Source organism: Giraffa tippelskirchi, chromosome 14, assembly GCF_054371585.1.
Source record: "Giraffa tippelskirchi isolate mGirTip1 chromosome 14, T2T-mGirTip1v1.2.pri, whole genome shotgun sequence".
NCBI classification, from domain to species: domain Eukaryota; kingdom Metazoa; phylum Chordata; class Mammalia; order Artiodactyla; family Giraffidae; genus Giraffa; species Giraffa tippelskirchi.
Window position 1 is genome coordinate 58,146,015 of NC_137288.1, and position 25,651 is coordinate 58,171,665.

The 25,651-nt window shown below is 48.1% G+C and overlaps 1 protein-coding gene across 3 annotated transcripts in view; it reads right to left on the reverse strand.

The window, feature by feature from the left end:
- Positions 1 to 25,651, reverse strand: part of ST8SIA5 (ST8 alpha-N-acetyl-neuraminide alpha-2,8-sialyltransferase 5) — a 78,324-nt gene that overhangs the window by 17,095 nt on the left and 35,578 nt on the right. For 2 of the 3 annotated variants that reach the window (XM_081563394.1, XM_081563393.1), the window contains 3 exons: positions 12,963 to 13,055; positions 3,510 to 3,596; positions 16 to 160 (listed from right to left, as the gene is read on the reverse strand). In XM_081563394.1, coding sequence (XP_081419520.1) covers positions 16 to 160; positions 3,510 to 3,596; positions 12,963 to 13,055 — 325 coding nt within the window. The remainder of the gene's footprint in view (positions 1 to 15; positions 161 to 3,509; positions 3,597 to 12,962; positions 13,056 to 25,651) is intronic. The other variant, XM_081563395.1, reaches the window with a different exon arrangement.

The window sequence follows — 25,651 nt, forward strand, 5'->3', positions numbered from 1 at the left end:
TGCCTGAAGCAGCACCTTGGGAAACATGCGGAAGATCTCCTGGTTGATGTGGTAGATGCCGCTAGTATCCACCTCGTACTTGAGCTTCGTCCCCAGGGGCGTGTTCTTCTGGGTGGTGAAGAGGAAGGAGGGGGCATTGCAGCACCTGGACAGAGTGGACCTGCCGGGCAGGAGACGGACAGGAAGAGAACAGTGACACGGGGCAGAGCAGAGCCTCCCAGAGAACAGAGGGTCTCAGAACTGAGGCCCTTCGGGGAGGCCAGGGAGCACCATCCTTTCCCACCCACGCCTTCTCACTCCTGTTCGTGTGTTCCTTGTCTTCAGAACCCCTCCCAGTGCCCTAGCCTTTCAGGGTCCAGCCAGGTGTCCCTCCGTAAGCTCCCAGCTGCCCTGTCCCCACATTGCCCTCTAAAGTCCCAGAGCACAGACTGGGTACCACTTGCTTTATCCTCTGTCAACTCCCTCTTCACTTGAATGAAAGTCCCTGGATGGCTGGGACCCTGCCTGTCAGGATTCTGCATAATGTCAGACACATGGGTATCAACAACCAGGTCCTGCCAACCCTGGGCGAAGCATTCCCACATCAGCTTTCACAAGAGCCACAAAGCCTTCTACTACTTCCCAGAAACACTTCCTTACCCAGCTCTAAGGGAAAACCCAGGGATGGGAGCTCTTCCTTGGTTCTTGACCCCCATAACTGACTCTAGGCGAGGCTAACCCTGCCTGATGGTCAAAAAGCAACACACGCACAGTCAGCAGAAATGAGCCACTTCAGTGACTTAGAAACTGTCTCAGGAATAGGGAGGGGTCAGAAATTGGATAGTGGGTTGATACTGGGTGACTTCTTGCAGAAAGTGGAACTGGGCTTTCAAAAGGTTTCAGGAGTTCATGATTAAAAAAAAAAAAATCCGTGCGGTTTTCACTGACAAAAACACTCAATTATGAGCTACAGAAGGGTTAAAGCTCAGACAACGCAAGCAGGCTTAAAAAATAGCCTCCGAGAGAGCATGGGGCTGATGAGGCAGGCTTGGGAGCCAGCCAGGCCGGAGAAGCCTGGTTTTCTCTTCTCTGCAGCTGGTGTTCTGCCTGGCACTGCATTCCCCCAAGTGTGCCTGCAAGGCTTGGTGATGGGGTCAGATCCTAGACACATCCTGCTTCCCTATTCTGGGGACCCAAGTCCCACCCTGGCTACAGAGGGGCTGGATTTGACAAAGGATGCCAGCTGTCCCCGTCTCACTTTGGGGGCTATGAGAGCACGAGGATCCACTTTCTCCAAGAACAGCAGCAGTGGGCCATGACACACTTCCTCCCCCCAACACTGGCTCTGGACACAGTTATTCCAGCCCCCTGGCGCCCCAGGCGGAATGGAACACCGTCTCCATGGAGCCCGGATGATGACTACTAACCAAAGCTGAGGACAAGCTTTCTGGAAAGTCCATGCTGAAGGTCTGGGATGGAAACCTGGGTGCCACCCTGGCATCAAGAGACCTGGCTTCTAGTTTCTGCTCTGCCTTCAGCAGCTGTGGGGCTCGGGGTTGGTCTGCTCCCCTCTCTGGGCCTCAGTTTCCTCATCTGTAGAATGCAGGGCTGGCTCTTCTGACCCTCTGTAATCCTGTGACTCCAAGCTTCCAAAGCCCAAGAAGAGTATACACATTATTTGTTGTGACTCTATCTCTTGCAGAGACTTCACAGGGGAGCTCAGTTGGCTGCTGGCCATAGGAAGTAGTCTTTCCTGGGGAGGGTTGTGACTGAGGCTTTCCAGAGAGAAGGCCAGAGGCCTGGTGAGGCAGGAGCCATTGGTCAGTATTTCAAAGCAGCATCTGGCTGGTCCATCTTGTCAGCCCACTGGTGAGAATCCGCGTGAGGGAGACTGACTCATATTAACCAAGCTCATGAGTGACTGATATATAAAACAGAATGCCAGTGTGTCCATTTGCAAGCAGTAGGGGAGGGGAGAGCCTCTTTTACAGGATTCCTTTCCTACAACTGTAATGCTCATGCCTGTGTTCCAGCACATTCCCCCATCCCACCCCATTGCACCAGGTTCTTACACCTCAGTTTAGTATCTCATCATCAGTGAGCTTGTAATGAGAGCAAAGGGGGAAGACCACCTGGCCTTGAAACTTTTCCCATTTAGAGCACGGCAAGACCTGATGTCATTTCTCTCTCCCACACCTGCAATCACCCCCCCCACCACCAGAAGGGGCTCAGCTCTCAGAGCCTCCCCCTAAATAATGCTGGCTAGTCCCTGCCAAAGGCTCCCACGCATATCCCAGTTTTTCTCTTGCCACATCATCTCCCTGTGGCTTCGTTATTTCCTTAGATATGTGACTCCCACTGATGACGTTTCTGTGCTGCTCTCAGCCTGGACAACAGCCTCTGGCATCTCATGACCTCACTGACCCTGTCCAGTGCTCATCAGCGTGCCCTCGGTGTGCCTGGGCCTCCCCATCACGCACCACCCGCAACAAGGCTTTGCTCTAAAGGTGAAATTGGGGCTGCACCGGCAACACAGATCTTGGACCTTTTCCCTGCATTCTACATCTATGATTTGTGGGTCTCTGCAAATGACTGTTGAGCCTCAGCTGGGCTTCTGCAGTCTCAGGGAGGCCTCTGGTTATGCTGGTACCTGTAGCACATTTCTAAAACATGCTACTTAAAGCTGCCTTTAGACTTGGTCCAGAACTGCAATAAACTGGAAGAAATGACTTATACAGAAAATACAAAACACTCAGTGTTGTTTGCTTTTCACAGCTTCCCATGTAGGATCCCTTCATGCAGATGGCTCCTCAGCACATTCAAACTACAACCCGAGTTGCTGAAATCCAGTTTATACACACATTCCCAGAATCCTGTCAATTCCATTCAGTAAGGTCTTCTTGCACTAAAAGCATACCAGAAACTCACAGAATTTTAGAGAAGACTCTACAGCTTACCACTAATCACGGAGACTGGACATCTATTAACTTCTGAGCTCTCAAAGATAGGAGAACACTAAGATACAGCTCTTGCCTCCTGGGAGCTTACAATCTGTCAATTTCAGTTAGAGAGCAGCTCGAGAATAAGGTACAGACGTGCTCCAATGGCTGGTCTAGGCTGTAGGAGCCGAAGTGCTCTGAGAGGGAGAGCACTACTGAGTTCGAGCAGCTACCCCAGGGGCAGGGTGGGGAGTGGGGTAAAGCCGTGGAAGATGCGTAAGGAGCCTTAATGCACCAGCCAGCTGGAGACCTCATGATCAGGGGCTGTACTGGAGACGACAGCACCAACCATGCACCAGTGCTGCCAGGACTAAGGGCAGGAACACGGGGGACAGCGCCCCGCAAGATGCCAGCCTCAGCCTGTGTGCTGAGTCAGATCCTCCCCACTGCCAGATTCCAAAGCCCAATCGGGGCCAGCTACAGGGAAGATGCCCCCAGGGGCTGGCCTGGCAGGACGAGGGAGATCTGAAGAGGTGGTCAGGAGAACCACACACGCAGAAGGGCTGGGGAGGACAGACGAGTCATAGATACTTGAACTGGTTGGCTTCAGAGATGTTCATCGCCCATTTGCACATCTGGAGGCTCTTCCACCTGTCGAACAGCTCCGACTGCTTCACCCTTGGGAGTGGAGGACAGAGAGTGCATGAAAGAGCCAGGTTGGACACAGTGTCACCATCCCCAAACACGCTCCCTTCCTATCCCCCCTTCCGCCAAGTCCTGGGCTAGTCCTTTGTATTCACTGTATTTTCTAATTTGCAAAACCCTTGATTCTCTGGCATCTGGAGCCTGGTGAACCCCTAGAGATAGCAAACCACCCTCCAGCAAGCCTGCCTTCCATGTACACACCAACCAATCCAGAGTCCACACCCTCAGCCATTTCCTTTATGAATGGAGCCACTAGCCCCCTGCCCTCATCAGCCCAGAGCTAGGGATTGGACAACCAGGGGCAGTCCCTCTGCACCGAGCTCACTGAAATCATGCAAACTAGCTAATCCTAAGCCTCTTTATCCCACCTTGTCCATTCCTTCCCACAAAAACCACAATAAAGGGTCTCACCCATGCTTTCCCCTTGCCCCTCCTGCCTCCTGACTGGTCTTGGTGCTTCCCCATGCATCCGTGAGTGGCATGTCATGCCTCCTGTCTCTAGGGATCTGTGAGCATAAGAACATGCTCCTTCACGATAGTCTTGTGTGTCCATGTGTCTTACTACATGTAATCAAAACAAATCTGGGTACATTTCAAAACACCCTTCCTCAAATGCCCACTCCACAGGCCTGCACGGTTCTCCAAGGAACATCTGTCTATAGAGGGTGTGAAACCACTTCCTTAAGGTCTGTAGATAACCCCACACTGAGCTCAGCACACAGTAGGGCTCATTGCAAGGGCACAATGCCCCTCTCTTTCTCTTTTTCCAAGGGCAGATCACAATTTCCAGTGACAGAGAGGAAGAGAGGAGAAACCTTTTGTCTGGACAACTTTCTGTTAAACTGAGCTGTCGTGATGATGCTCACTCACAGCCCCCTGCACTTCCCTTTCTGTAAAACCTATAACTTGTCATTACTTCTGCCTGACCATTCCCACTAAATAGTAAATACCGGGCCAGGGCATCATGCCTGACTGTGTCTCCAGTGCTAAGGCACATAGCAGATGAGCGGTAAATATTTGTTGAGTATATCAATAAATTAATGAATGAATCAATAAGTCTGAGTTCAAATAAAGGCTATAAATGTTATTGAATTCCTCGCTATGGCAGGATCTAGAGATACTGTGGTGAATAAAACAACTCCCTGCCTGCACAGACCTTACACATGGGAAGCAGATATGCGGGATACTACACCAAAAGCACAAACAATAAAAGTAAAAATAGACAAGTGGGACTCCATCAAACTGGAAAGCTCTGCACAGAAAAGGAAATAATCAACAGAGTAAAAAGACAACCTACTGAACCGGAGAAAATATTTGCAAACCACATATCTGATAAGGGGTTAATATCCAAAATACATAGGAACTCCTACAAAGCAATAGCAAATAACCAAAGAACCTGATTCTTAATTGGGCAAAGGACTTGAAAAGACATTTCTTCAAAGAAGACATACAAATGGTCAATACCAATAATCATCATGGAAATGCATATCAAAACCACAGTACAATATCACATTATACTTATTAGAATGGCTATTATTAGAAAAAAAAAAAGACGACAAGTATTAGCAAGGATATAGGGAAAGGGGAGCCCTCCTATACTGTTGGGAATGTAAAATGGTATGGCTACTAGGGAAAATAGTATAGAGATTCCTCAAAAAATTAATAATAGAAATACAATATAGTTCAGCGATCCCACTTCTGGGTATATATCCAAAAGAATTGAAATCAGAATTTTAAAGAAATGCTTATACCCGTATGCACACTGCAGCATCATTCAGAATAACCAGGATATGGAAACAATCTAAATGCTCACTGATAAATGAATGGATAAGGAAAAGGTATTCCATACATACAATGAAATATTACGAAGCCTTCAAAAAGAAGGAAATCTCGCCATATGTGACAACGTGGATGAATCTGGAGGACATTATCCTCAGTGAAAAAGCTAGTCACTAAAGGACAAATACTGCATGATTCTACCTGCATGAGGCAACTAAAATAGTCACTCTTACAGAAACAGAGCAGAAGGATAGACCAGGGCCTCCAGGAAGGAGTAATGAAGAGTTGTTATAAGCTTTCAGTTGTATAAGATGAATAAGTTCTAGAGATTTGCTGTAAAACTTAGTGCCTACAGTTGACAATACTGGACTGCACACTTAAAATTTTGTTAAGAGGGTAGGTCTCGTGTTAAATATTCTTATTACAACCAAACAAACAAACAAACCCAGATATATAATGCCATGTCAGGGAGTGCTGAGTGCTACAAAGAAAAATGAAGCAAGAAGCTACAAGGATAATATATTGTAAAACACAGGGAAAAAAGACAATCCTGTAAAATAACTCAAAATGGTGTATAATTTTTAAAATCTGGGTATCACTATATCGTATACCTGTAACATATAATACTGTACACCAACTATACTTCAATCAAAAAAAGAAAAAATTTTTTTCAAAAAGAAAAATGAAGCAGGGATGGAAAAGTGAGTGCTTCAGATGAGCTGATCCAGGAAGGCTTCTCTGAAGAGGGGAACAGTGCATACAGAACTGAAATTATGCAGGAGTGAGCCACACAAATATCTAGGAAAGGAGTATTCCAAACAGAGAGAAAAGTGAGTGCAAAGGCCCTGGGGCAGGAACTTGCCCAGCAGCTTTAGCCAGCCAGAAGGAGCTCCTTTTCTCATCCTGACATCTTCCTTCCAGCTTTCCCAAACCTCCCACAGCAGCTCTTGCCTCTTGAGCTCATGTGACATCAAAGGAGAGGGGCCATTACACAGCGGCACCCTCACTCACACTGCCGCCCTCCCTTGCTCCCTGTTACCTGCAGGTCCCCAGCATAGCATCCTGCTTGGCCAATGCCTCAAACACCTCCTGGAAACACAACCCTGGCAACACTGCAGGCTGGGGTCCCACGTTCAACTCTTACCAGTGTCCAGGCCCCATTCTCTGCCCCTCCAAAGGCCTTGTCACACGGTAGACCAAGATCTGGGCCCGGACACCAAGCCTGGAATCCTGGTTCCATTCCCAATTGGCAATATGACCTCAGACAAGTCATTTAATCTCTCTGAGACTCAGCTGCTTTATCTGTAACACAGATACAATAACTTCTGCCCTGTTGATCTCGAAGGTTGTCAGAAAGATCAAATGAGATAATATGTATAAAATATTTTATAAATTGCTTTACAAATGCAGAGGTCACTACCTTAAAGATGAAAGGTTGATCCCAGGCACTTAACCTCTTTCTCCCAAGACATGACTGTTTTCCAGAAGAGGAATAAAAAAGACGATTGTCCTGAGAACAATCTAAAAAGAAAGAGCTCCTGGGGGGAAAAAGTTCATTAGAAAAATTGGAAGGTGAAGTTAAGGAATTTTCTCAGAAAGTAGAAGCAAAAGGCAAAGAGAGGAAAGATGAGATGAAAAGCTATTCAAGGAGCAATCCAGAAGTATACAACTCTCAGAGGTACCAGAAAGAAAAGAAGAGGAAAACTGGAGGAGGAAATATAAAGAAACCCAAGAGAAAGTTCAAGAGTTTGCAGTGAGCTCTGGAATAACAGGTCTCCATGAGTGTGTATACTGAGGCCCAGGTTCTGATATTCCAGAACCGTCATGACCTGTAAAGACTCAGACCGAAGAAAACAGGTCACATCCAAAGGAAAAACTAGTACCATGTGCTCAGACAGCCCTGGACACTAGAAGATGATGGAGAAGGTCTTCAGCATTCTCGGGATGAATAATCTTCACCTAAAATACCAACGCCACCAAACCAACAAGTAAGAGAATTACATCCTTTGTACACAAGAGGACCCAACCATTACCCTCCACCCACCAGTTTGGGGGAATTTCCCTGAACGTGGGCAGCAGCAAATGAAGGCGTAAACCAAGAAAGAAGCAGCTATGGGTGAATCCAGTCTACGAGGCAGAGAAGGGAAGTGACAACTGTGTGTAACCTACCCAGAGAGCAGGCTGTCCAGGATGGATAAAGAGGATGAAGGGAAACCCTTGGGGGAATGCCTGGTTGATGGAGAGGCAGGGGAAAAAAATAGGGCATGATAGAGACAAAGTGTTCAAAAGGGAAAAGATGACTAGAAGCTCCAGAAAAAAAGGGGGGAGGGGGTGGAAATGTACAAGAAAGGCAATAGGAATCACTATTTTCTGATCTTCAAATTTTAGAGTCAGCCCATAGAGAAAACCCAAGAAAGGCTTGCTATAGTTACAAATAGAATGTAAATGTCATCAGCCTTGACATTCTCAAGGTAAACTTACGGATGACTAAAGCCAGATACCCTCATCTTAACAAAGTACGGTCCCTCGGTCATAACAGGGACCGTGAACAATGCTGCTGATCCCAGCTGGACACCTGGCCTTAACACCAGACCCTTGGTCAGAACAGGGGCTGTGAACAATGCAGCTGATCCCAGGTGGACACCTGGCCTTACCCCAGACCCTTGGTCAGAACAGGGACCATGAAAAACAGATACTGCCAATATTTGGTAGAACAAGAAATAGGTTATCTAGGCAATCTATAGATAGAAGAACTAAAAATAGCAGGATCCCTCAACCGGGAAAAGTGGGGGGAGTGTTTGGGCTGGGTACGGGAGTGGAATCCTCACCCACCAAAGCAGGACATCAGTGGACACTAAACGTGGCATCCGTGGCATGCACAGGACTGAGAGGTACGAGGTGACTCCCAGAAGGAACAGCCAAGAGTCATAAGGAGCCGGGCTGGGGGAGAGGGTGTGGGCAAAAACTGTCACTTTTTATTACTATAAATAATAATAACAATAGATTTTTCCAGCCGTGTGCAGGAGATGATGACCATCCCTTCATCTTCCACCTTCTTTCTTCCCCTTTTCCTCCATGGCCTCTTCTGCTCCCACCTAAGTCTCATCCACCTACTTATTCGTCTAACAGACACGTCCAGAGCCTGGGGAGGGTCAGGCAACAAGACTCAGAGAAGCATGGGTGCAAAGGAACGTCCCAGCCCAGAGAGCTGCTGGCCCTGCTCCCAGCTTCTCTCCTGGTCTCTGCGAGGCTCTGTCGGGGTTCCCCACCCCAGAAAGACGGGGAAAGGGTGGCAGAAGAGACCCAGGGTGAGGTCCTAGGCATGCATGGTGCTATCTGTGTGTAAGCACGGGCAGCAATTGGCTTAAAACTAAAGAGGCCCTAGAGTGGCTAAAATAAAGCATAAATAATTTTTACAAGTATCAGGGACAATGTGATTTTGCAACAAATCATCATAGAGTCATTCCTCATTGTATCTGACATTGTCAGGGAATGAGGCCCTTACCATGTGGGAGTTTTTCAGTTGACTGATTTTTATCATTGATTGGAGCAATTTTGTATCAGAATCATTCCCAGATGAATCACACATTGCCCTGTCTCCTCAGATGGAATGCCAGCTGACATGCATGTACCGGAAGGGCCTCTGGGCACATCCATCCAGCCCCTTCCATTCGCAGATGGAGATTTAACCTTTTCCCAATGACTCAGGGTCTCCACTGTGAGCACCACTCTTGGCTCTGGGCTGGACCACAGTGAAGCCCACAGGTGCTCAGGTGGCAGCAGAACCACTAAGATCAGAGGCCAGTCTCTGGCTTTTCTGATTTCAGCTTTGGGGGAGCCCACTGACCTCAGCTTGAGGACTCAGGAAAGGAGCCACTGGGCTGCTTCCCCCACCACAAGGGCCCAGACTCCAGGGGACCACAGGGAGGGCAACTGACATGGAAGAGACGGGAGGGACAAGGCCCAGAGGTCACCAGCTGGGACAGCCGCTCAGTTCAGGAGACCAGAGAGGGTACACCAGAGGCAGAGACACAAAGAGCCAAACACAAGAGGCCCACAACCACTAACACGAGTTCCTGACAAGGGACAGAGGGTGGGAAGAGATGACAGGGGGCAGGGATGAGGTTCCATCACACCCCACTATGTTTGAGATTTAGGCTTGAAACTAAGGGCCCGGTGGTGATGGTGGTTTAGTCGCTAACTCGTTGCTGACTCTCATGACCCCATGGACTGTAGCCTGCTAGGCTCTTCTGTCCATGGGATTCTCCAGGTGAGAATACTGCTGTGGGTTGCCATTTCCTTCTCCAGGGCATCTTCCTGACCCAGGGATCGAACCCAGGTCTCCTGCATTGCAGGCAGATCCTTTACAGACTGAGCTATGAGGGAAGCCCCTTAAGGGCCCGGGGAGCTTCTAATATGGTCCCTCTGGTAGGACTATTATGGACTGAGTTATAGCTTCTTTGAAATTCCTATGCTGAAGCCCCAAATCCCAATATCTCAGAATGTGATTACATTTGGAGATAAGGTCCTTAAAGAGGTGGTTAAGCTAAAATGACATCATCAGGGTGGGCCCTACGCCATTACGAGTGATGTCCTTATAACAAGAGGAAATTAGGACATGGGTACAGAGGGAAGACCCTGCAAGACAGAGAGAGAAGACGGCCGCTTATCAGCCAAGGAGAGAGGCCTCAGGAGAAACTAATCTGCCGGCACCTTGATCTCAGACCTTCGGCCTCCAGAGCCATGAGGAAATAAAGTTCTGTTGTCTAAGCCCCCTGGTCGGGGGTACTGTGTGGTGGCAGCCTCAGCAAACCAATACAAGGACTTACACAAACACACAGGAAATATATGGGGTAGGGGGTGTGGGCTGTAACAGAAGGATGACCCATTTACAGGCTTTCTCAGGCTTCCTGTCTGGATCCTGAGGTAGCCATGAAGCAACTGTCTGCATCTCATGATTTTAAAAATTAATTATTCACCCTTTGTGAACTCTTAAGTTATACTTTCAGTGCCCTGGCTTTCCAGGGTGAGACATTTAAAGGCCTAAGATCTTGGAGTTCTGAGGAAAGATCAGGCTCTCTGCTTACACCTTTGGCTCCTGACAGGGGGCCGGGCAGCCATCTTTGTCACTAAGTCACAGCTCCTCAGCAGAGCGTATCCAACACCTAACACATCCTACTCCTCCCACCTTCCCACGGGCCCCATGGCCCTCAGACAGAGATAAAATCTAGATCTTGGCCTGAACTTCAGGACTCACAAGGTCCAGCCCTGCCTGCCCTCCAGCAACCTGGCTCTGGTGTCCCCTCGGGCCTGCTCTCAGAGCCTTGGACACAGCGGGCCCTTCCTGGCCCAGACCTCTGCACACACTGTCCCCCTGGTCTGGAATCCTCTTGGCCCAGTTAACTCCTTGCCCCCTCCATGGTGTGGTCCGCTCAGGGCTGGGTGGGATGGACAGAGAGGAGAGGAAGCACTTCCTGGGCTTACCCTGGAAGCTTCAGACCCTCGGTCAGAATAGGGACCGTGAACAACGCTGCTGATCCCAGCTGGACACCTGGCCTTAACCCCAGACCCTTGGTCAGAACAGGGGCCATGAACAATGCAGCTGATCCCAGGTGGACACCTGGCTTTATCCCCAGACCCTCGGTCAGAACAGGGGCCGTGAACAATGCCACTGATCCCAGCTGGACATCTGGCCTTAACCCCAGACCCTCAGTCAGAACAGGGACCATGAACAATGCTGCTGATCCCAGCTGGACACTTGGCCTTAATCCCAGACCCCCAGTCAGAACAGGGACCGCGAACAATGCCACTGATCCCAGCTGGATACCTGGCCTTAACCCCAGACCCCTGGTCGGAACAGGGACCATGAACAATACTGCTGATCCCAGCTGGACACCTGGCCTTATCCTCGGAACTTTTCTGTACAACTAAGCTGATGGAGTCTGTGAATGTCAGCAAAGCTGCTGCTGCTGCTGCTGCTGATTTCAGAAAGGAAAGGGGTTGGGGGGGTGTGGAGATGACAGTCACATTTATTGAGCACCTATTATGTGTGCTGCTATAACATGCACTCCTGGGCTATGTAACTGTGACATCATATGGAAAAACCTGAATGAAATTTTTGGCCAACACAATAGTTTCACATGTGTTATTTCAGCTAATCTTTACTGCAACCTGAAAGTAGGTAATAGTGGCCCCATTTTTATAGGAAAGGAAAGACTCAGAGGGGTTGAGTAATTTGTATAAACATGCAGAGCTGCTAAGCCCCAAGTCGGCTTTAGACCCCAAGTCTGCCTGACCCCAAGGCCCATGCTCTTTCAATGACTCGCATGATCATGTGATCATGTCAAATGGCTAAAGGAGCAGCGGCTCCTGCCTGTGGGCCTGACGATGATGCCAGGATCCTGTCAGGGGCCCTTGAGTCCACATAAGTGCCCAGCACTGCCTGGCTCCGATTTCTTCCACATCCGAGTGTACAGTTGTCCCTTGAACAGCACAGGGCTTGTGGGCAGCCCTCTAGGTCCACAGTTCCTCTGCATCCACAGATTCAACCAGCCTCAGACCGAGTAGCACTGCAGAACTTACTCTCGCCAAACATCTGCATGTACGTGGATCTGTGCAGTTCAAACCCGCGTTGTTCACGGGTCAATAGTAACGGTTGTCAAGTCAACATGCATCTTGTCGTGATTAACAGGATACAGATTTCTCTCAATTCCTGGGAGTCCTGTGAAGGAGTGAGTGAGTGTCCAGCATGTAATGTGTCTTCCCTCGCACAGGTTGTAAAAGACTCACAGTGATGCCCTGGGGTGGGGAGGGGTGGGCACAGTTCTCTTGCTATTTGGGTGCTGGTTTATGCGGACTTTCTGGAAGGGTGCATGAAGATACACGGGTGGCCTCTGAGGAGGAGACTGAGGGAGGGGAGGTCTGTGGAAAGGGGGCTTCTCACTTTATACCCTTTTGTACCACTTGAAAGCTATATGCTTTAAATAATAATTTAAAAAATGAGGGGACTTCCCTGGTGGTCCAGTGGCTGAAATTCCATGCTCCTGATGCAGGAGGCCTGGGTTCAATCCCTGGTCAGGGAACTAGACCCCACATGCCACAACTAAGACCTGGCACAGCCAAATAAATGATAAAATAAATAAATATATTTTAAAAATGAATGAATATAACATTTTTAAAAGGCAATAGCAAGAGGGCAATGCTTAATTCACAAAGTACTGAATTTCAGGACAGACACTCCTGTGCCCTCCTCAATTTCTAAACAGGAGAGCTCAGTGACGATAATTGTGGAGGCTGGTAATTTAGCCAGGGACTGAAACATGCAGTCACCAGAGGTGACCTTGCAAACTTGACATTTTTCATAAAACACAAACAGTCACCCTACGTCCAGCCCTCCAGGGCTCTCCAAATGCCAGAGGCCCCGGAGAGGCAGACCTAATTCTTGCTCTGTCATGATCCACCAAGTGTCCTATTTCCTTGGGCCATGTCCCCACCGGCCCCCCTGCCCTGCCTGCCCCCCATGCACCGCCCTGCACCCACCACCCACCCAGCCACACTCACATGGAGAGGACCTTCACTTCCAAGATCTCGTGCCTCAGCTCCAGGCATCTTGTGGAGTTATACTCAAAAGGGCCCTCGTAAAATTCAAAGTACCTGGGAATCAACAGGGACAGAGGTTACTATGCAGAGAAGTGGGCAGACTCTCAGGAACCTGTTGGGGCTCTCAAGTCTGGGAGTGGGGGGCAGAGGGGTGGTGTCCCGTCAAGGTAATAGAGTAGAGCAAACCAGCCCTCCCCAGCAGATGACCTGATGGGGGTCTGCCTCCAGGACCGCTGGTTTAATCACTGGTTGGCTGATTACTCTTGGCACCTCTACTACCCTGGGAGTATAAGCATTTAGGCCATGAACGTGTTTCAGTACATCATGACATTTTGAAGTGGGCTTGGTTCCACATGGTGACTTTGAAGGAGAAAGAGGATGCTCTGGATACATCCTCATGCGCACTCCTTTTGGGACCAGTCATTGACGGAGGTGGCCCTGGAGTTGGTCAGCAAGGCTACAGGCCTTCAGCTGGGCCTGCCCTCTCCTGCCCGTTTCTCCTCCTCCTGAGGAAGTGTCCAGTAATGACAGCCACAGCATAGCCGAGAAAGCACAAGCTGCTTTCCTATTTTGAAAAGAATTTCTGCTTCCATTAGCTCATTGATGTTCATGCTCGGGTTGTGACTAGGTGATATCCTTTCTCCCCATTTGGCAGCTGAGAAAACTGAGGCTAAACAGATGGTGCTCCAGGCCATGCTGTCATTGTAGAGGAGCCTGAGCCAACACGGTCTCTTCTGCAGCTTCATGCAGAATAACAATACCAACTTCAGCTAACACCGTTGAGCCCTTGTCACGGGCCAAGTTCAGGGCCCAGTACTCTACATGGAGCTATTCACTTTTTTTCCTTTTTAATTGAAGTAGAGTTGACTTACAATATTGTGTTAGTTTCAAGTATACAGCATGGCGATTATAAGATAATGGGTATAATTCCCTGTGTTATACAGTATCTCCTTGTTTCTTATCCATTTTGTATACAGTAATTTATATCTGCTAATCCCATATTCCTAATTTATCTCTGCGCCTTCCCTTCTCCCCTTTGGTAACCACAAGTTTGTTTTGTATGTCTGTGATTCTATTTCTATTTTGAATGCACAGTCACTTGTATTACTTTTTGTGATGTTTAATCATTAAGTCATGTCCAACTCTTTTCTGACCCCATGAACTGTAGCCTGCTAGGCTCCTCTGTTCATGGGATTTTCCAGGCAAAAATACTGGAGTGGGTTGCCATCTCCTCTTCCAGGGGATCTTCCCGATCCATGGATCAAACCCATGTCTCTTGTGTCTCCTGCATTGGTGGGCAGATTCTTAACCACTGAGCCACCTAGGAAGCCCTGTGTTACTTTTTAGATTCCACATATAAGTGACATCTTATAGTATTACTCTTTGTCTGACTTATTTCATTAAACATAATATCCTCTTCTAATCTGTATCACTAGCCCAGATAAGTGGTCATCACAAGCATCCAGAGCAGGCTCTGGGGGTTAACGCACTTGCCCAGAGCCATGTAGGTGGCAGGTGGCAAACCTGGGTCACGAAGCAGTGCATACAGCCAAGGTGCTCTTTTCTGCCCACTTTACAAAGACAGCTGGTGACCCCTGGAAAGGGCCCTCTGGCCTTCTACAGCCACACCTGACAGTTCACACCAGCTCAGAGAACCTCTGCTGACTGGGGTGGGGCGAGAAAGAGAGAGGGAGAGCGACGACCAAGATAAAACACGGTAGTTCCTTGCCAGACTCGGCCACGAAGGCAGAGGGGCCTCCAGGGGAGAGGCCAGGTGTACCCTCTCCTCATGACCTCTCTTTCTGGAGGTCGTCAGAAGACACCAGGGCTGATGAAGCTGGGAGGGTGGGATCCCAGGAGGGCCCAGAATCAAGAAATCTGCAGGCTCAGCCTCTAAACTTGGGGCAGAGCCCTCTCTACAGCTAGCCCTGGGGAGCCAGAGGTCAGGGTGGAGCCCCAGGACTGCAGCTGGGCCCTGAAAGCCACAACCGAGAATTTAAAATAAAGTCCGTCCTTGGGCATTTCCCACAAACCTTCCCAAAACATGGCAGCAGCTATTTCACATATATTCTCAGTAACTTATATAGACAAACTTATATCTGCGCTGCTTGAGAAATTCTGAGACATTTATCCAATTAATTGGCTTCTTTTTAAACAACTTGCATTTCAAATAATTTAAAATATAACTTCATATTTAATACTTTAAAACTATTATATTTGTAAATATTCATTCTTTATTATTTTACTATAATTTAAATATTATAATCATACATTTAAGACATTTGACATATATTTTAGAATATTAAAAATATTTTACACAACAAATTGACTCCTATCTATACAAAATAAATCATCTCCTCCTTTTCATGTTATAAAAGAATTTAAGCAGATTTCGTAAAGTAATGCTCAAAATTCCCCAAGCCAGGCTTCAACAGTACGTGAACCGTGAACTTCTAGATGTTCAAGTTGGATTTCGAAAAAGCAGAGGAACCAGAGATCAAATTGCCAACATCCGCTGGATCATCAAAAAAGCAAGAGAGTTCCAGAAAAACATCTACTTCTGCTTTATTGATTATGTCAAAGCCTTTGACTGTGTGGATCACAACAAACTGTGGAAAATTCTTCAAGAGATGGGAATACCAGACCACCTGACCTGCCTCTTGAGAAATCTGTATGCAGGTCAGGAAGGGACTGGTTATGAACAGTTAGAACCGGACATGGAACAACAGACTGGTTTCAAATCGGGAAAGGAGTATCTCAAGGCTGTGTATTGTCACCTTGCTTATTTAATATATATGCAGAGTACATCATGAGAAACACTGGGTTGGATGAAGCACAAGCTGAAATCAAGATTGCCGGGAGAAGTATCAATAACCTCAGATATGCAGATGACACCACCGTTATGGCAGACAGTGAAGAAGAACTAAAGAGCCTCTTGATGAAAGTGAAAGACGAGAGTGAAAAAGTTGGCTTAAAACTTAACATTCTGAAAACGAAGATCATGGCATCCAGTCCCATCACTTCATGGCAAATAGATGGGGAAACAGTGGAAACAGTGTCAGACTTAATTTTGGGGGGCTCCAAAATCACTACAGATGGTGACTGTAGCCATGAAATTAAAAGACACTTGCTCCTTGGAAGAAAAGTTATGACTAACCTAGACAGCATATTAAAAAGCAGAGACATTACTTTGCCAACAAAGGTCCATCTAGTCTAAGCTATGGTTTTTCCAGTAGTCATGTATCAATGTGACAGTTGGACTATAAACAAAGCTGAGCGTGGAAGAATTGATGCTTTTGAACTGTGGTGTTGGAGAAGACTCTTGAGAGTCCCTTGGACTGCCAGGAGACCCAACCAGTCCATCCTAAAGGAAATCAGTCCTGAATACTCATTGGAAGGACTGATGCTGAAGTTGAAACTCCAGTACTTTGGCCACCTGATACGAAGAGCTGACTCATTTGAAAAGATCCTGATGCTGGGAAAGATTGAAGGCAGGAGGAGAAGGGGATGACAGAGGAAGAGATGGTTGAATGGCATCACTGACTCAATGGATATGAGTTTGAGTAAACTCTGGTAGTTCATGATGGACAGGGAGGCCTGGCGTGCTGCAGTCCATGGGGTCGTGAATAGTCGAACACAATTGAGCGAGTGAACTGAACTGAGGCACTGAAGATCCTAAAATATCACTCTCCTTTGTCTGTCACCTTTACGTTTTACAACTCTTTTCATTGTCTTTCTCACTTGGCAAACTCATATTGATCTTTCAGTATGTACCTCAAATGCCCCCACTTCTGGGAAGACTTTTCTAATGCTCACTCTCAGGTTATTCTATATATTTTCTCTTAATTAGAGCAGATACCATTGTATTATAATTGTCTGTTTATATATCTATTTCCCTTTCCAAATGAGGAGGATCTGAAAATGTGGAATCTGTCTTTGTTATCTCTGCACGTTTGCACTAGAGACTAGAAAGCTAAAAACTACATTTCCCAGACTCCTTTGTAGCTAGAGTCCTCCATGCAAGTTAGGTTCAACCAGTCAGTAGCTTCCCTGGAAGCTCAGCAGGTACAGAATCAGCCTGCAAAGTAGGAGACCCAGGATCGATCCCTGAATTAGGAAGATCCCCTGGAGAAGGGAATGACAACTCATTCCAGTATTCTTGCCTATGAAAATTTTTCCCACGGACATAGGAGCCTGGCGGTCTACAGTCCATGGGGTTGCAGAGTCAGACAGAACTGAGCAACTAACACATTCACAGTTAGTAGCATGAGACTGCGGGGAAGGCAATGGCACCCCACTCCAGTGTTCTTGCCTGGAGAATCCCAGGTACGGAGGAGCCTGGTGGGCTGCCGTCTATGGGGTCGCACAGAGTCAGACACGACTGAAGTGACTTAGCAGCAGCAGCAGCAGTGAAGAGGGAATTCATAAGACCTGGACTCCATCTTAGGCCTGTTCGTGCTGATCATGCTTGGCCACCTCTCTAATAGACTCTAAACTCTGTGCTTAGTGCCTCTGGAAACGACAATAGAAGGATAAGACCCCCTCCGGACAGGGGAATCTTAAAGATTGTATCCAGGTTACTCATCACCTAAGAGAAAACATACAATGATCCCCCTACCTCCGGACAGCTCATAAATTTTTTCTGTAACCTCGGGCTTATTGATTAGCTATTTGGAATGTAACCTCGGGCTTATTGATTATTGACTGTTTGAACACATAACACCTAAATGATGAGATTACTGTGATTGTATTTACCCTTCCTTTGTTTATGTAAGTCTCAAGGAATTTGGGGTGGTGAGTTTGGACACATGGGATATAAAAGATTTTCACAAATGCTGGTCAGGGTCCTTGGCTAAGAGGATACTCTGCCTTGGGCCCGCCGGTGTAATAAACTGCACTTCACTATCTGCATCGTCCTTCTGAGTGAGCTTGTTTCCCGGAACACGTGGCAACAGCAGCAGCAGCATGAGACTGATTCAGAACCATGTTTTAGAAGAATGTCAAGGCTCAAGGCATTGTTTCCCTGGGGCAGAATGTGGCAGAGGTGCCATGGCTCTTGGAAATTGCAGTGGTGGCTCCACCTTCACAATTTTATCAGAGGCTTCCACAGGGACCCAGTTTCACAATGCAGTTTGCAGAGACATTCTTGGAAATTGGCCTAGGGTCTTTCTTCAACTTTCCTGGTGGTTCTGTGCTAGCCTTACCCTTAATCAATCCCTTTCTGCTTTAGCTAAAATGGTTTCTGTTATCTGCAACTAAGAACAAGGTGTCAGCCTGGGGCTAAAAAAAAAGTCCATGATCTTGTTTCTAACTTCGGTCATTTTTCCATCACACAACAGTAAGTGAGGTCTGCTGTCTTATCACAAAGATCATCATTTGCAACCACAGCCACTGACACTAAGCCCTTGGGAATCCACTGGGTCATCTGAAGCCGTGATCTCAGGCTGCTACTAAGAAAAGTTCCAGATTCTAATGATGTAGAAGATAATTAAGAGGAAACTTATACTAGGGTTCTCAGGAGTTGGGACACTTGCAGACCCGCCCAGGATATGCCTCTAAACCAGCCATGTGGCTTTGAGTAAATCGCCTCACCTCTCTGAGCCTCTTTTTTCTCCTCCTAAATAATTTGAATGAGGTGGTATCTGAAGTCCCATCCAGCACTAAAATACAATCCCAAAGTTTCCTCAGTGTTTCCCACTTAACTAACCAAGCCAGAACAAGTCTATGAATTAATGATCCATAAACAAGAGAATGTTTACCGGCTTCCCTTGTGGCTCAGAGTAAAGAATCTGCCTGCAATGCGGGAGATCTAGGTTTGATCTCTGGGTGGGGAATATCCCCTGGAGGAGGGCATGGCACCCATGCCAGTATTCTGCCTGGAGAATCCCCATGGACAGAGGACCCTGGCGGGCTGTAGTCCATGGGGTCACAGGGTCGGACACGACTGAGGGACTAAGCACAGCAAACAAGAGAAACTCTCAAAGGAAGTTAAAACCAATCAGCACCTCCCTTTGATCAGCCAGCCCCTTTGTCACCTTCACGAGGCCATCCTCACTTTCCCTCTGCCAGCCTTCACTCAGTCTCCCTTTCGCTTGAATCCCCAATATCATCACTTGGCAGTTCAGTGATTCCAAATGGTCTAATGTGGTGTGTTTGGTGGCTATTAGATGACAAGGGTTTCAGAATAGGGTTCACATCCTTCTTTGCCAATCCCTAGCCAGGGGCCCATCACTTCTATGAGCCTTAGTTTCCTCATTTGCAAAATCAGCATAAAAAACGAAGTACACTGGTGACAAGATAAGATAATGGGCTGAGATAAGATAATAATGAGAATCTCAAAGAAAGCATTAGTATAGCCTCTGGCACACAGGAAGTGCCCAGAAAATGTCTATTCCCCTTCTTCCCCTTTCTCATGCCATGAAAGGATAAGACCTGCCAGTGGATGCCCAGTGAGTCAGAGACGTGCTTACAGTCCCTTGGCTGGTTGATGACAGAGCTGAGAAAGAAATGGATAACTCAGAAGTTCTCCACCATCTGGACTGGTTGCCATTCTCCTTCTCCTGCTATTATGAAACCTCTCCCTCGTCACCCTAAGGGTAAAGCCCATGCTGAGTTCTGCTTTCACATAGGGATGTCCCTGATCACTGCATCTCTGCTCCAAACTCCATGGATTAATTGTTTCTGATGCTTTGACATCTGGTTCCAGACCCCAGAGAGACTGCCTCTCCTAGAGCTAGTCAATTCCCAGATATGGTTTAAAAAAAAACAACCCTGGGAGCACACCTTTCATATGCAAACCAACCAATCCAGAGCTCACACTCCCGCCACCTCCTTCTCCTCTTTCTCCTCTCACACTTAGGGCCACCTATTCCTCTGCCCTAATCACCCAAAGGCCAGCTACCAGACAACTTGGGGCAGCTCTCTGCCCCAGAGCCCTCTGAAATTACTTAAACAAGCCAATCTCAAGCCTGTGTGCCTGCCTCATCTACTCCTTACATGGAAACCACAGTGAAGGCTCTTGTCCACTTTTCCCGCTTTGTTCCTTCTGCTTCTTGACTGAGGCCGGTGCCTTCCCGTCGTATGGTCTGCTTCCCGTTTTTCAGGATCTGTAAGTCTAAAAACCTCTTCCTTCATGACAGTCATTTCCACATCTGTGTGTCTTACCACACCTGATGATTAAAGAAAGTCCCAGACACTCTGAAAACACTGCATGTGGTACCTCAGCCGGGTAATTACAATCACTCCAGGCCAAGGTCTAAAGCCTCGTTTTTCCATCTGAAAAAACGCAGCTAATAGCCCTTGCTTCTTTCTCCAGCCTATCCGGGCTTTGCTTTTAGAAGGCTGTGTTGTTCCATCTCAGTCTCTAAAGATAAACGACTTGAGGAAATATGATTGTAAGAAGCACTGGGTCATTCCTCGATTCTGCTTCTAAAAGGAGGCTCAAGGACAGCATTCTGGAGGAAGCTATAGAAATCCCTATTTGGTCTGGATACTGATCATCACGCAGACATCAAAATGATGCTGAAGTGTTGGTGTATAGTGACATGGGAAAATGATTACACAATAATATTGAGTGAAAAAAAGCAAGCTACAAAACTATGATCTCAAAAAAAAATTATATATACATATGCGAGCACATGAGAAAGGACGATAACAAGATATTAACAGTAGGTTGCTCTAAGTACAGGATTATGATGATTTAAAAAAAATACTTTTCTACATTTTTATACACTTTTTGTAATTGGGTTATGACTCTTATTGGAAATCACTAACAAATGTCCTTTTTTTTTTTTAAATAAATTTATTTATTTTAGTTGGGGGCTAATTACTTTACAATATTGTAATAGTTTTTGCCATACATTGACATGAATCAGCCATGAGTTTACATGTGTTCCCCTTCCTGGACCCCCCACCCACGTCCCTCCCCATCCCATCCCTCTGGGTCATCCCATTGCCCCGGCCCTGAGCCTTTGTCTCATGCATTGAACATGGAATGGTGTTCTGTTTCACATATGATAATATACATGTTTCAATGCTATTCTCCCAGAACGTCCCACCCTCACCTTCTCCCTCAGAGTCCATAAAATTGTTCTATGCATCTGTGTCTCTTATTCTGTCTCGCATATAGGGTTATCGTTACCATCTTTCAAATTCCATATATATGCATTAGTATACTGTATTGTTGTTTTTCTTTCTGGCTTACTTCACTCTGTATAATGGGCTCCAGTTTCATCCATCTCAGTAGAACCGATTCAAATGTATTTTTTTAATGGCTGAGTAATATTCCATTGTGTACATGTACCACAGCTTCCTTATCCATTCGTCTGCTGATGGACATCTAGGTTGCTTCCATGTCCTGGCAAATGTCCTTTTAAGCCACAGCTCTTTCTCTAAATATCTCAGGCTTTCCCTTGAGCTACTAGAGCACTGAGAACAGCAGTTTCTCCAACCTCCCTAACTCCACCAGTGTCTCAAGGCGAGCTGGTCACTATCGCTCCTGTCAATTCTGGAAAGACGATCTCTACCCAGTTCAAAGGGGAGGAGAGGCTGGCAGGACACCTCACAGGTATAAATAGTCATGGCCGGTCACATCAGGAGCCCAGCTCAGCTCAGAGGCCACTTGGCTTCCGGCAGCCAAGTCCAATGCTGGCGCCAGGCTGCATCCATCCTGCCCCGTCTCTGTGCCCTTGGGGAGGTGAGGGGGCAGGGCTGGGCAGCGTTGGCTGCCTGGTCAGCGGGTGATGGCCTCTGTTAAGTGAGAAGACAAAGGCAAACAGGACTGCAGCTGTTGAATACTGGGTCCCCTCCTCCCACCCAGGCCTGGGCTCCAGCCTTGCAGGCTGAGGGGGCCTCATTTCAGCATGCCCAGGGTCTAGGGCGCAGAATCTGGCTCTGTCATTTCTCCTAGCCCTTCCACATGAGCCTGCCCCAGAGAGGGCTCCCCTGTCCGGCCTGAGCCCCCCTCCAGAGCTCCATCTGGACCATGGAATTCACTGAGGGCTACAGTACTTTGAGCCCCAGCAGTCACTGGCTGGGAGAAGATGGAGCCCATACAGCGGTGTATGTCTCTCGCATACACCACTTCGTCCCCAGATACTGATGGTGTTCAAGACAACAGGAGCCCAGGGAGGTCCCTGTGTCATTCAAGAGTAGCCAGAGGCAGGGGAAGCAAGAGCCCCACTGGGGTAGGTTGAGGCAAAACAAGAAGTAGGAGGTGCTGGAGGCGGAGACTGTGGAGGCTCAAAGTGAAGGAGTGGGTGTGTTCACTGAACTGAATGCGTGTCCCCCAAAATCCATATGCTGTAACCCTAACCCCCAAGGTGATGATATCAGGAGGTGGGGACTTCGGGGGTAGTGAGGTCATGAGGGTGGTGCCCCCTGAATGGGATTTGTGCCTTTATAAGAGGCCCCAGAGACTTCTTTAGCTCCTCTCACCATGTGAGGACACCGTCTGCCACCCAGAACAGGGTCCTCAGCTGACCGTGCTGGCGACCACGCAGGCTCAGACTCCCAGCCTCCAGAACTGCGGAAAGCAAATCCCTGTCGTTGATGAGCCTCCTGGCGTGTGGTATTTCATCACAGCAGCCCGCACAGACTAAGACAGGGAGCGTAGGAAGAGTGGGTCTCAGGTGAGGTAGAGAGAATGGGATTCCCTGACGTGTGAAGGAACTGCTGGACGAAGAGCAGATGAAAGTGTTCTAGGAGATTCCGGAAGGTAAATCAAGGAGCCATAGCTGAGCATGAAGGAGGGAAGGTTTGCAGTCCCAGAAGGGAGGCCTGCAGTAAAGGACTGGCCTCTCTTCGAGGCTCTAGGAGCCCCACTGCCCACGGTCCCAGCACAGCCTCCACAGCCATCGAAGAACAGGTTGCGAGCTATGCATGGCTACATGGAGTGGGCACCTGGAGAGCCTTGGTGTCTTCCCTTCTGAGCATCCCCTAAACTGATTCCCAGATGGATGTTGGACCTCTCAACCAGACCCCAGAGCCCCTGTCCCTTCCACTCTCCATTTCCTTCCATTCTCACTCCTTTCTGTGGCCTCCTGTCTTTGCTAAGGGACTAGCATAAAATTCTTGATGGTCCAGGAGGCAGGAAGCGTGGGAGCCGTGAAGAAGAGGGGAAAGAATGGACCACGGGAGGGAGGAACAGAGGGTCTAGGGAGCTGACTTGGGGGTGAGAAAGGGGTGGGGCCAGGGTCATCTGATGTGAAAAGCCGGCCCCAAGGGGAACACCTCGTGCCTAGCTGGGAGCCCACCCAGGGGACCCCACTGGTGACTGAGCAAAGTGGGAGTTTCACAGAGGAGGAGGCAACTGAGGCACAGAAAGGCTCATGTCAGTGGTTATTTGACCAGGAGACTCAATTCAGACACTGCCAAGGGCCACAAAGCTTGGTGGCTAGGGGAGCTCACGGAACACCATCCAAGGCCTCTCGGGGCATCAACAGCCCCGCGTTCACAGTCGGCCTCCTCTGTCTGCCACCAGAAGCCCACACTGGGTGTGTGGGAGGAAAGGGAGAAGCAGCGCCATCTTACTTAGATGGAGCCCAAGAGTTCTGGTTATTTATTTTTCACCCATTATTTAAAATAAATGAATAGAATGAGGAATCTTAAAAGAGTAGTTTCATTCCAAATAATTTGCTAAAGTTAAGGGATATTCATAGGAAAATCTGGCAGTCAAAAAGCAAATAAGAACATCCAGATAGCATATCAGAACCACAGGCAGAATTTTTCCATTTTAAACTCAACCAAATAAGGAGGCAACTCCATCCAAAGACTGCTGATCACTCTGCATCCTCTCTCTCAATAATCTCATTCTCTCACAATACTCGATGCAGGTGACTCCCAAATTCAGACTACTCTCCTAATCTCTTATTTATTTATGTATGTCCTTTTCCCCAGAAGCAAAAATTGACCCAAAAGGCTTATGCTAAGCCAGCCTGCACTCAAATGTGGGCGTGCAGACCCCACCCCTCAAAGCTGTCACCACCCCTCCTCTGTAAGTCCTCTGTGGAAAAGTCTTTCCCTTGGGCTAATCTTGCCACCCAGGGCTCCTCTTTGAAATCCAGGACCCCCAGGAGGAGATGGAAGGAGCACAAAGAATAGAGGCTGAGGGTGAAGGAGAGCGCAGAAGGTCAAAAGTGGGAAAGAGATAGGAGAGGAGGGGATGAGAGACCCTAAAAATTGTCTTTTCTTGCCTATAGTGCTCTGGGAGAAAACGTGCATGTCAATTACCTACTTAGATCAATACAGCCATTTTATTCCAGTCTAAGAGCCAGGAGCTGAGACGACTTGGCAAGGACAGCCAAGGAGACCCAACCTAACCCAACCTTGGATGTCTGTCCACAGCCCGGAAAGTAGAATCCCTCTGTCTCACATGGCCCACGACTGCTGGGACTCAGAGTTACAGAGCAAGGGATGTGTTCCAGCTCCACCACCCACCGCCACCTGGAAATGGGGACTCAGTTCCTCATCTGTAAAATGGGGGCAATGACAGCACCCACCCCCCAAAGGTCTGAGGGTAACGCGTGTCAGGCGCCAAGCACCATGCCCGGCACACAGCCAGCCCCCAGTAGCGCTCAGCCACGGCATCATCGCCTGTTCATGTCCAATCCAAGTCCCTCCCCTCCACGGAAGCACCTCCAACTTGTACCCTAGGCTCCTGGAGCCCTCGCCAGCTGCATCACACAATTTATTCCCTAATTACACACTGTCATGAAACAATTAGGGAACAATTCAAGACAGCATAATAAAATGCTAAATTCAATTCAGTCAAGTTCCTTCCAGCTCTGAAATATGATGATTCCACACCCCAGGCATACACGCTCGCCTGGAACACAGACCTTGACCCAGAAAGAAAGGCTCTTTCTCTCTTTCAGAAAGAAACACACATTCATTCGGCCTGCAGTTTTGTGGAGCAAAGAGGCGACTGTGTCGCCAGTTTGGGGCCTGTCCTCTGCTCCTGTGCTGGCACTTCCTTCCCTGCAGGGAGTCCCCAGCACCCCAGTGGAAGCCCAGCAGTGCAGGGAAAATCTGTCCTCAGCTCTGCTCTAGAAGTGGTCCTTCCCTGTCTTTGCAAACCATCTCCTGCCTTGCGGTCCCGGACCCGGGGGCCAAGGTTGCATGCACCCTGGGAGGAGGGGCTGCCTGTGGGCTGGGTCTGAAGTAAGAAGGTTTGGGGGGCCCTGACATTGCACGTACAAGGGGTCCAGCCCCGTTCTCTGGCATAGGAACGTCCTCAGGATTTGGGGAAGGCCTGAGCAAGCACAGAGGGGTTTGTGTGCACTTGTTGGGGAGTTCTCTGTGTGTATGATGATAGAAATTGCTTCCTTCCCTGATACTCAGTTGGTAAAGAATCCACCTGCAATGCAAGAGACCCCAGTTCAATTCTTGGGTTGGGAAGATCCCCTGGAGAAGGGAAAGGATAGACCCACTCCAGTATTCTAGCCTAGAGAATTCCATGGACTATTGGGGTCGCAAAGAGTCAGACACAACTGAGCAACTTTCATTTTCACTCACCGCCCCCCAACCCCGATGCAGACACATCTTACAGAAAGTGGAGTGAAAGTGGCTATCAGGGAAAGCTTCCAGGAGGCAGTGGAGTGGGAGGTGGATACTGGAGGAGGACAAGGACTGGGATATGGAGCAGGAACTGT